This window comes from Scyliorhinus canicula, chromosome 13 (assembly GCF_902713615.1).
Source record: "Scyliorhinus canicula chromosome 13, sScyCan1.1, whole genome shotgun sequence".
Taxonomy (NCBI): Eukaryota; Metazoa; Chordata; class Chondrichthyes; order Carcharhiniformes; family Scyliorhinidae; genus Scyliorhinus; species Scyliorhinus canicula.
This window is the reverse complement of record NC_052158.1, coordinates 108,287,226-108,299,422: the sequence shown is the minus strand read 5'-3', so window position 1 is coordinate 108,299,422 and position 12,197 is coordinate 108,287,226. Positions and strand designations below refer to the sequence as shown.

General features: G+C 48.8%; 1 protein-coding gene across 2 annotated transcripts in view; it reads left to right on the top strand.

The window, feature by feature from the left end:
• Positions 1-12,197, top strand: part of zmat3 (zinc finger, matrin-type 3) — an 85,124-nt gene that overhangs the window by 47,796 nt on the left and 25,131 nt on the right. For both annotated transcript variants that reach the window (XM_038817260.1, XM_038817259.1), the window contains one exon: positions 8,543-8,712. In XM_038817260.1, coding sequence (XP_038673188.1) covers positions 8,543-8,712 — 170 coding nt within the window. The remainder of the gene's footprint in view (positions 1-8,542; positions 8,713-12,197) is intronic.

Sequence of the window (12,197 nt, the reverse complement as noted above, 5' to 3'; positions counted from 1 at the left end):
CACCCAGGCTGACACCACACAGGTGGCGTCCTCGGTGGAGGCAATGGGTGCGACAGTGTCAGACATGGGAAGCAGTATGCAAGGCCTGGGGCTTTCCGTGCAGGCGGCGTCTGTGGCCCAGGATATGGCTGCCCTCTCACAGGAAGCTATGAGCCAGCGGCAGATGGCGGAGGCGCTCAACGCCGTGGCCCATTCTCAGCAGGCCATGGTCCAGTCTCTGCAGGCAGTGGCCCAGTCTCAGCAGGCAGTGGCCCAGCCTCAGCAGGCCATCGCTAGGGGCATCGGCGCCATTGCTCAGGTGCTGGCCGGCGTCGCCCAGACACAGACAGGGATGGCCTACTCCCTGAGCTCCATGGCTGCAAACTTGCAGACTCTTGTCGATACCAGGGCGAGCCTCCTGGACTGGCAGCACCAGGTGTCGGGGGGCATCGGATGGTCGGTCCGTTCACATCCCCAACCCATGTAGAGGCCCAGGGGCCATCGGCTACCCCGAGGGATGAGGAGGAAGTGCAGGGGCCTGTTCCGGGTCCCCCTGTAGGGGAGGCTCCGGAACACCGCAACACCTCGGACTCCCCCGCTTCCGTCCCAGGTGCATCTGGTGGGCAACGGGCAGGACAGGCTGGCAGCTCGCCATCCCAGTCGCCCGAGCCGCAGCCTGGCCCAGCTAGGCCGGGCCGCCCCAGGAAACAGCCGCCAAAGGGACCCCAAGTCATAGGGCAGGAATCACAGGAGTCCACCTCCAGTTCTGTTGTACCATCTGGGGAACCACCTAGACGTAGTCAAAGGGCCCATAAGGCCAAACAATTAGACACTGAGTAAGTTGGCAGGGGTGCAGGGCACAGACGTGTTATAGGGGCTAGGGTTCATGTATGGACTGTTTGTTATTAAAATCACTTTCACACCTACAGAACCTGCCTTTGCTCTGTCCGAAGCGTGCGGGGGTGTCGTGTGCGTTGAGAGCCAGTGTGCGTGAGGGGTGGTATTACGTCGGCCCCAGGTGAATGTGCCCTCCCTGCTCCCGGGTCACCCTCGCCATTCCCCCGGGCAGAGGACGGGGCAGTGCGCTGCAGTGTCACGGCCGCATGCAGGGATGGTCCGGGTGGAGGGTGGTACTGTGGCCATGGGTCAGACATTGTCCAACGATGTAGAGCCCAGAGCTCAACGCAGAGCGGGTTGTCATCATCCTCCATGGCCTGCAATAGCCGCTTCCACCGGCCGGTTGTGCCGCAGGTGGATGTGCAATGGAGGGGTGGTGTGCATGCGGCTGGGGTGGGGGTGGTTGGTGGTGGGTGGGTGGGGGTGGTGAGGGTGTTGGTGGTGGGTGGGTGGGGGAGTGAGGGTGTTGGTGGTGGGTGGGTAGGGAGGTGAGGGTGGTCGGCTGGTGTCGTGGTGTGTGATCTGTGCCCATACTCGGTGATTCCCACGCCCCCCTAGTCAATGAACCGGGCGGCTATCAGCCTTTCCTGTGCCCGCTGGCCCAGCCGGTAACGGTGGGCAGCCTCCCGTCCATGTCCAGCCCGTCTGTCTTGACCATTGCCCCCATCTTCCTCATCTGGGGAGTTCTGCGCCTCGTCCTGCTGCTCCTCTACTCCCCCCTCTGCGGCAGCCTCCATCCGCTTCCCTGGCACGCTCCTCCTCTAGGGCAACATGTAGAAGTGCGGCTGCCGCCACTGCGGCCAACATCGCTGGCTGATCAGCAAACATAACGGCCTTCAGTGGGGGGGGGGGAGGAATGACGACATGTCAGCATTGCCCGTGCCTCCTCCCCCCTGCAGCCAGATGCCATGGGCTGCATGGTCGCGTCTGTTGGAAGCTGGCATGACCTCCCTCGTCTTCTCCCCCCTCCGCGGCACTCGCCCTCTCCCCCCTTCCCGGCACTCGCTCCCTCCCTGTCACTCGCCCCCTCACCCCGGTATTCGCCCCCTCCCCGGCACTCGCCCTCTCACCCCGGCACTCGCCCCCTCACCCCGGCACTCGCCCTCTCCCCCCTCACCCTGGCACTCGCCCCCTCACCCTGGCACTCGCCCCCTCACCCTGGCACTTGCCCCTTCCCGGCACTCACCCCCTCACCCCGGCACTCGCCCCCTCACCCCGGCACTCGCCCCCTCACCCCGGCACTCGCCCTCTCTCCCCTCCCCGGCACTCGCCCCCTCACCCTGGCACTCACCGTCTCCCCCTTCCCCGGCACTCGCCCCATCACCCCGGCTCTTCCCCCCCCCCCCATCCACCCCCCCCTCCACCTCACCCCAACCACACACCCGCTCATACCCCGCCACCCCCCACCACACCCCCCCCCGACCACCCCCCCCCCCCCCCCCCACCACACACAGACACACATACACACACACACCCCCTCCACACACACAACCCCTGCGACCACGCCATCTCTTCTCCTGCGGCCACCCCACGCCGTGACCTACCTACTCGCTGTCCGGTGTCAACCATCAGCACTGGTTGACGGCGTTATATAGGTGGTTCAATTTATGCCGGTGTGACCCATGGTCACATCGGCGGGACTTCTGCCCATCCGGCCGGGAGAATTTGGGCAGCCCCGGCGTCCATAGCGTCGTGCCAGTCTCCGCCATTCTCCAAGGCGGGCAGCGCGATTCATACCTCGGCGACTTTTGGGGGGTTGGAGAATTCGGAGGCCGGTGGGGGCGGAATTGACGCCGACCCCCAGCGATTCTCCGACCCAGCGGGGTTTATGGAGCGTATGGGAGGAATGGACCCGTGGAGGTTTGGGAGGCTGAGGGCACAGGAATTTATGTTTTCTCATGTACATTGGGTGTACTCCCGGATTGACTATTTTGTGATGGATAGGATGTTGTTGACGGGGGTGGTCGGTTCGGTGTACTCAGCGGTTGTGGTTTAGGACCACGCGCCACATTGGTGGAGTTGCAGGTGAATCGGGATTAAGGGGAGGGTGGAATGGCGAGGTAGTGGATGAGATTCTGCAGGTGGATAGGAGGTAGTCGGGGTTGTTGAGGGAGCGACAGAAACTTCAGATGGAGTTTGGACTGATATTCACTTGTAAGGTGGTAAGGCAGTTGAGGAGGACTAGGATGGGCGGTCTATGAATATGGGTAAAAATTAGTAGGATGTTAGCATATCAATTGAGGAAGCAGGAGGCGGCACGGGAGATTGGAAAGGTGAAGGATAGGAGGGAGCATACGGTTTTGGACCTGGTGGGAGTGAATGGGGTGTTCGGGGAATTTTAGAAGGGACTATATGAGTCAAAACCCCCTGCCGGGGTGGAAGGAATAAGGTATTTTTTGGATGGGTTTGAGTTCCCTAGGGTGGCGGAGAACCTGGTGGATGGACTGGGAGCCCCCATTGGGCTGGTGGAGGTCTTGGAAGGTATGGGGGCGATGCAAGCGGGGAAGGCCACAGGCCCGAATGGGTTCCCGGTGGAATTATATAAGATATTTTCTGGGGACTTGGGCCCCTGCTGGTAAGGGCGTTCAATGAGGCAAGGGAGCAGGGGGTGCTCCTCCCTCAGTTATCACAAGCCTCAATCTCCTTAATTTTAAAAAGGGATAAGGATTCCCACAGTCCAAAAATGTGCAGGGGTAGGTGGATTGCCTTTGCTAAATTGCCCTTAGTGTCCAAAAAAGGCATGGTGGTGTTATGGGTTAGGGTCGGGATAGGGTGGAGGTGTGGGCTTAGGTAGGGTGTTCTTTCCAAGGACTGGTGCAGATGTGCCGAATGGCCTCCTTCTGCACTGTAAATTCTGTGAAATCTGTGTGATTCAAAGCAGTGTGGACTTTACTGGCCCAACTTACTATTAAATGTGGACGCTAGGTTGCTGGCCAAGATCCTAGCCTCAAGGATTGAGGACTGTGTGCCTGGGGTAGTAGGAGAGGGCCAGACGGGGTTTGTTAAGGGGAGGCAACTATCGGCTAACATCAGCCAGTTGTTAAATGTTATAATGATGCCCCTGGAGGGACAAAGTGTGGAGGTGGTGGTCGCCTTGGATGTAGACCGGGTGGAGTGGGACTATTTGTGGAAGGTATTGGGGCGATTTGGGTTTGGAAGGGGTTAGTGGATTAGGTCCGGCAGTTGTACCGGGCACCGAGAGCTATTGTGCGAAAGCCCTAGGTTTGTTTGGAGTATTTCAAGTTGCACCGGGGGACGAGGCAAGGATGCCCACTCTCCCCATTGCTCTTTGCCTTGGCTACTGAGCTATTGGCAATGGTGCTGAGAGCGTCAAGGGATTGCCAGGGGATAGTGCGGGGGGGATGGTGGAGCATAGGGTCTTGTCGTACGTGGATGATTTACTGCTCTATATCATATCCTTCGGAAGTTATTGGGATTATGGGCATATTGGAAGAATGTGGTCTGTTCTCGGGGTACAAATTGAATATGGGGAAGGGAAACGGGAAAGTAGCCAAAGCATTAGAGGGAGAGATAGACCGGGAGAGGGGGGCGGGACAGCTAAACCTGGGGGGCCAGAAGCGGGGAGAAGGGGGGTAGAGGGAAGAGACAAGGAACAACAGAGGAGAGCCAAGGAGGGGGAGGAGGAGGCAGGGAAACGTTAACAAACTTGGCATCCACAGGAACAGAGAAAACGGGGAAGACGGGATGGCCGCAGAGGCGGAAGTGCGCATGAGACGACAACGGCAGCGAACTCCGTCCGGGAGAAGCAAGGGACAACACCACGAACGGATGCCTACATATGTGTGTAAATAACTTTGCCAAGTGTACAGAGCTGCTGCTGTTAAGCAGGGGCATAATACCATCCGTTGACTTCTCGGGGAAAATTAAAAAGTCAGCAGCAGCAGCGATCCATAGGGGGGGCGGGGTGTGAGTGCTCCGTTGGGAGGGTGTGGGAAGACTGAGGCGTGTGGGGTAACGTCTAGTTAATTGCTATTGTATATTCTCTTTCTGCACTATGTTAATGTTCACTCTAATTTGCTGTGTTAAAATTATTACTATTTATTACGAAAAGTTTTGCAAAACCTTAATAAAAAAATTTAAAAAAAAAAAGAATATGGGGAAGAGCGAGGTTTTTCCGATCCAAGTGAGGAGCAGGAGAGAAGGTTGGGGAATTTCCGTTTAGAGTAATGGTGGCGAGCTTTCGGAATTTGAGCATTCAGGTGGTGTGAGGGTGGGAGCGGCTGCATTATTGAATCTGGCTCGGTTGGTGGAACAGTTCAAGAGGGATTTTAGGAGGTGGGATGTGCTCCCGCTGTCGTTGGCAGGATGGGTGCAATCGGTGAAGATGACGGTTCTCCCAAGATTCTTACTTGTGTTCCAGAATCTCCTGATCTTCATTCCTAAGGCGTTTTTTAGGAGGGTGAATGCACTGATTTTGGGGTTTGTTTGGGTGGGTAAAGTTCCACGGGTGAAGAAGGTGCTGCTGCACCAGGGTCGAGGAGGGCGGGCTGGCTCTCCCAAACTAGATGAATTATTACTTGATGGCGAATATAACCATGGTCAAGAAGTAGGTGGTGGGGAAGGGGTCGGTATGGGAGCAGATGGAGGCAGCCCTCTTGTAAGGATTTGTGTTTAGGGGCACTGTTGCCTCTTCCATTCTCGCTGGCCAGATACTCCACAAACCCAGTAGTGGTGGCGGCCCTGAGGGTGTGGGGACAGTGGCGGCAGCACCTGAGGGGCTGCAGGACATGGTGGTGACAAAAACAGTGGTAGGTGAGGGTAGAGTTTCAGAAATTTATTAGGAGTTGATGGACTGGGAGGGAGCACCGATTGGGACTGTGAAGCGTAAGTGGGAGGAAGAGTTAGGGAGGAAGGTGGGGGCTGGGCTGTGGGAGGAGGCTTTGAGGAGGGTGAATGCACACTCGTCATGTGCTAGGCTTAGCCTTATTCAGTTTAAAGTGGTTTACATGACTGTGGCTAGGATGAGCAGGTTTTTTGAAGCGGTGGAGGATAGGTATGGGCGGTGAGTGGGTGGGCCCGCGAATCATGTCCACATGTTTTGGGCCTGTCCGAAGCATGGGAAATTTTGGCGGGGATTCCCCGATGTTATGTCAGAGATCTTCGGAGTGAAGGTGGTACCGAGTCTGGAAGTGGCGATCTTTGGAGTGTCAGAAGACCCGGGAGTTTAGGGGTGAGAGAGGCCGATGTCCTGACCTTCGCCTCCCTGGTAGCCCTGAGACGGATTTTATTGGAATGGCGGGACCTGGTACCGCCGAAACCGGGGGATTGGGTGAGCGGCTTGGCAGAGTTCCTCAGGCTGGAGAAGATAAAACTTGCTTATGGGAGCGGGTGGTTAGACATTTATTTGTTTTGATTATTTGTATTCCTGTTTGCTTTTTTTTTATGGTTGTGTTTGATGTATATATATATATATATAGAAATGCCTTAATAAAATGTTTTTCAAAAAAAAAGAAAAAGTTATAAGAATTAAAAGTTCTTAAAAGGGTAACTATTGTAGAGAACCAGACTGACCCCTGCCACAAGACTCCATCCACCGACCCACTTGCCCCACAGTATACCACATCCCCCTGATCCCCATGGGATTCCTACTACTCACATGGGACTCCTCCACATCGCGGGCCTGCCCTTATCCCCATACCCAACCAATACCTCCAATTCCCCCCCCCCCCCCCCCCCCCCCCCCCCCGGTCCTTTTTCAATTCGACAAGCTGGACTTCGAAGCTGAGCCTCAAGGAGTGCTACGCTTCCTGGATCTCATCTGATCTGTCAGAAGGTTGGGCGAGTCAGGCATGGAAGAAATTTATTGTATCTAATTGGGCATGGAGTGGTAATGCGATGCTGATTGCCTGTCTGACAAAGTATGGCACTAGTTAGTAACTCCGTTAATAATAATCTTTATTATTGTCACAAGTAGGCTCACATTAACACAGCAATGAGGTTACTGTGAAAATCCGCTGGTCGCCACACTCCGGCACCTGTTTGGGTACACAGGGAGAATTCAGAAAGCCCAATTCACCTAACAGCACATCTTTCGGGGCTTGTGGGAGGAAACCGGAGCACCCAGAGGAAGCCCACGCAGACACAGGGAGAACGAGCAGACTCCGCATAGACAGTGACCCAAGCGGGAATCGAACCCGGGACCGTGGCGCTTTGGAGCAACAGTGCTAACCACTGTGCTACCGTGCTGCCCTTCTCATGTGAATCAGCAGACAGGCCTTGGTATGAATTAATTTTGAAGGGAGATCAGTCTTGTTTTGGAACTTAATGAATGAGATCCCAGAAACAGCAAAAGATGTATGACTAATCTTATGCTGTTGTTGATTAAATCTGAATATTGGCCAGAATGTATGGAAGAACTTCCAACACTTCTTGAGGAAAAAAAATAATTGGCCCTTGCATGTTCAGGTGAAAGAACAGATGAGACTTTAGTTTAATGTCTGATCTGGAAAAAAGCACATCCTGCACTAACTGTCACCCTGAATTACATGCTGAAGTGCTGCAGTAAGCTTTAATTCAATTTTATATCAAATTGGCTTTTCTACTTCGCTTCTGATAAACCTCAGCTACCTGTGATGCTAACCTCCATTCTAAATTCCCTTGCTCCACTGCCCCTGCACTCTCCCGTGTGTGTGTGTGTCTGCTATTGGACAAGATAAAGTCAGGAATCGGCCAAAATCCTAAAAATCCTGGCCGGAATCTTTTATGTTTTCGGCTGTAGTACATTTATGGTGATGTCTTGGACCCCCAAAGTAGGTGCAGTCTTATTTAGGATTCCAAAGTTGTGGTCCTTTGGTTGTCTGATGGGTTTGACAGCAATTCATTTTCACACTTATCCTTTGGCTAACTTTCTTTGGGAATTGGCACATACTGTAATTTTCTGAAAATTCACTTTCCATGTCCATTCCTCCTGATCAGCTATGCATCTCTGAATCTTTTCTGATGATTCAAACTAATAGAAGATATCCACCAGTAAATTATGAGAAAGCTCCAGTCCTTTGTTTTGGTAGTAGAATATTATTCCACAGAAATTCAGCAAAAATGAATAACAAGATTGAACTTTTCAGATATCCTGCTATTGGGCAAAGCTCCATCAAAATAGCTTATTTGTGATGTCTGGCTGGGATATAGTGTACTGCAGCTCACTGTTTAAAACCTTGTCAAAAGCCACATTCAGAAATACTGGTTCGGGGAGAGTGTTCTGACAGTGGGGGCTGTTCTGTTGGTGTCGACCCAGCTTTGTATTAAATAAAAGGAGGTTAACTGCATACATATTGATAAAAGAAGAGAAATTATTCCAACCTTGCCCTCAGAGAGCCCATTGGTGCACTTTGTAACTTGGACTTGACACAAACTTATATTTTACATAGCATGATAGAATCGTATACTTATCAAAAGTGGTTACATATTGACACAAAAGTGATATAAATTCATTTACAGTACCTAATTCTGAAAACATTGCAATTTTTTAATAACTAGAATATTGGAATGTTGCCTCATTTGGACTTTGCTACCTATGCAATGCAAGAATAAAGAGTAACAGTTATTGTGGTTTTCTTTTATGCACAGGATCTCTCTGCAGACTTAACATTCATCATTTTCCCCCTTTATGTTTGTGAATTATTGATGGATGTTATTTTCCATTCAGTCAGGGTCCTCCAAGACAGCAGGTCGTGTGATACTGGCCACAGCAAATGACTACTGCAAACTCTGTGATGCCTCTTTTAGCTCCCCAGCTGTGGCACAGGCACATTATCAAGGAAAGAACCATGCCAAGAGACTACGGCTAGCCGAGGCCCAGAAATCCAATTCACTTTCGTATGTATGCTAACAACTAAGAATTCTATAACAGGATTTTTATTGTGTTACATTTTTGTACAACATTTACTCTCTGTTATAGTTCCATCATAATTTTGAAAAAGTAAATAGATATTTCACCTATAAACATAGAAACCTAAAGAAATTTTGTTTCAATGATAGGCATCTAAATATCAGTTGTTTCTTTTACTGTCTACAGACAAAGGTGATTCTTCCTCATGCGTTCATCCTCTACATACCTTAGGACAGTCCTATCCAGCCAGCAGCCAATCATTGGAACAGTGCCCTCTTGAGAGTTTTGAATTTTTTAATCTCGACCAGCCCCCCAAACCCCACCCACCATAAGTGCACATTGCACAGAAAGCCATTCCACAGCAATGTTTCTGTCCTCATTTTTGCCAGCAGCATTGGAGCTGTTTTCTGAACCCTTTCAGTAGGAAAGGCTTCTGTGAAGTATTTTCTGGTTTGTAATTACCCAGTTCCAGCTTTTGAAACTTTTGATTCAGTTCTTCTGTGAGATATCTTCAATGTAACCTTTCACACGACAAGTATGTTGATATTTATTCCCATACTTGGGCTCAGATTTTGAGTGTGCAGAAGTGGTTCATTCTCTCTGAAGGCAGAGAAAATTTGAATAATTTTCATTCATTGGGATTTCATTCATTTAAGGATTAAAATCTCTGAAATCTAATCTGAAGAGAAGCATAGTTAATTAATGTTGAGAAAGTTCTGTCTTTTAAAGCAGTCATTGAACTTAATTGTGAGTGAGGCTGATCCATTTCAAGAGCATCAGTCTTGGGGAGATCGGGATGACCAGAATGGAAGCCAGTCACCATTTTCAGTTGAGACACATTTCTCTAATTTGTTCATTAAAACCTTAATGCCAGGAGATGTAAAACAGTGTCCAGTACAATGCAGTTTGGACTATCTGCCACAATATTCCAGTTAGTAATTTCTAAGCATTTTTGATTTGATTTCTTAAAAGGCATAACCCAATGACATTTTCTGACCTAAGAACTGCGATTACTACAATTCATAATTGTGACTTAAACGTATTTTTGAACACTACTGATTTACTTGATATTTATGGATTTAAAAAATCTTGATATTGGGACATATTGGCAAGACTACATTTATTATCTATTCCTAGTTGCCCTAGGGGCTTTTCACAGTCACTTAATTGAAGCCTACTTGTGAAAATAAGCGATTATTATTAATTGTCCTGAGAAGGTCTTCTCCTTGAACCTCTGAAGTTCTGGTGCCTACACAGAGTTCAGTGTTCTTCAAACTTTTTTTCCGAGGACCCATTTTTACCAACCGGCCAACCTTCGGGACCCAACCCAGCCGACCTTCGCGTCACACGCCGGCCGACCTTCGCGACCCACGCCGGCCGACCTGCGCGACCCACCATTTTCTCTTACCTTGTTGCTGCTGCCAAAAATGGAGGAAATGGTTTTGGGTCCCTTTTGCCCTCGTACACGCTCCTCCAATGGAACCTGTTGGATGAAGGTGAAGCCTTCTGGTGTCGGAAAGTATGGAGTCTCCATCTGTCCAAAGTTCTGAATTTTTTTCTTGTAAAGTTTTATCAAATAAACCCCCCCGCCCCCACCCGAACTTGTAAAAAAAAATGAAATGAATAAAATAAATGAAAAAAATTAATAAACCCCCCCCCCCGAACTTGTTAAAAAAATCTGTAAAATAAATGAAAAAAATGAATAAACCCCCTCCCCCGAACTTGTAAAAAAAAATGAAATGAATAAAATAAATGAAAAAAATGAATTAACCCCCCCGAACTTGTAAAACAAATAAAATGAATAAAATAAATGAAAAAAAAAATCAAATGAATAAAATAAACGAATAACTGAATAAAAACCACTACAGAACTTGTGAAACATAAAGCTGCAACCGTTTAAAAAAAAATAGCGGCCGCACTGCGCATGCGTGCCGATCATCGTGCGCAATGCTGCCGAATTTGTTTTTTAACATGGTCGCGGCCGCTTGCAGCCAGCGTTATGAAAAGCCGGCTGCTGCGTGGGGATTTGCGCGATTGGGAGCGCCGCAGACAACGGCTCCGCGACCCTCTCAACACCCGCCCGCGACCCATCCGCGGGTCGCACCCCCGACTTTGTAGAACACTGATGTAGGTTGTGAAACTCCAAGATTGGTATGAAGGAACAGTATTTTCCCAAGGTAATGTGGTGTGTGATTTGGAGGTTTTTTTTGGATAATATCATGCTTCCCAGTTTTAGAGATCACAGGGAAGGTGCAGTTGAAGTAATCATGAAAGTTATTGAAGAAATGAAGAAATATATCTTGATGTCCTGCTTGAAGTCAAAGATCCCAGGCAATTAGCTGAAGTGTGCTGTCTGATACAACCTTTTGTCATAGAAAAAATTGCTTTATTGGTGGATGTTGGCTTCATAAATTTCATTTTGGTTTCAACTACTGCTCCAATGTATCTCATACTATCGCAGTAGTTCAGTCTGCTGATTCACTTGGTGATTTTAAAGTCCATTGTAATCTTTTGATTTACAAAGCAATAAGGAGACCTGAGATAAATTGCTTCTTGGCATCTCCTGAGTAGACCCAAATACTATTGATTTAGAGCATACCCTTGTTTGATATACCTACAATTTCATGACATGAGTTAGAAATTTGGCCCGAATGGTATCACGTGGGCCACATGTTCCGTTCCATTAAAGTCAATGTAAATTGATATTGGGAACAACATATAACAGAAGAGTTTCGTTGAACTGCCCAAGATATATTTCTACCTGTATATCTCAATCTTGGAAGCATCAGAATTATCATCCCCCTATAAGTTTCCTTAGATTTCCCCTATGACAAGAAACTCCTCTATGGGAAGCAGATTGAAGAGATGCAGGAGTGCTGTAAGGAAAAGTTTACGCTCCTTTCAGTGGAAGGCCTGCTTCTGCTTCATTTTTTCCCCACATCATGGATTTGTTTCCTGATTGTAGTGGTATTTCTATTACAATGATTGGTCTCTTAGCACTTGTGGAAAAGATTTTTACGAATGGTTTTGAGCCATCCTTTATTTCAGAATGGAGGATCAGCTTGTTTTATGTAAGATTTAATAGACTAATTTCAGGTCTGTATCAGTGCTAAACTGTGGTTCTGGTGACTTTGCTGTGATTAGTAAATAACATTGCAGACAGCAAGTATTGTGAGCTTCTCGAAGAGCGTTATATAATTTCTGCATAATATAAATTGTTTGCTTTAAATGGCCAGCAACCAAAAGCTGATCCATTTTTCCTAAATAATTCTTCCTAAATTGGATTCATTTTTTTAGAATGTCAGTTAAACTCATCACTTTCCATAATTTGGCACAGATGGTTTAGTTAAGAGAAACAAACTGTCAAATAAAAGTTTTCGCCTGTAGTGGTTAATGTAGAAAATACCCTCAAAATATTCAGCATCAAATGGATGACATTTGTTTCATGGTGTAGAGTATTTTACTCTTAACA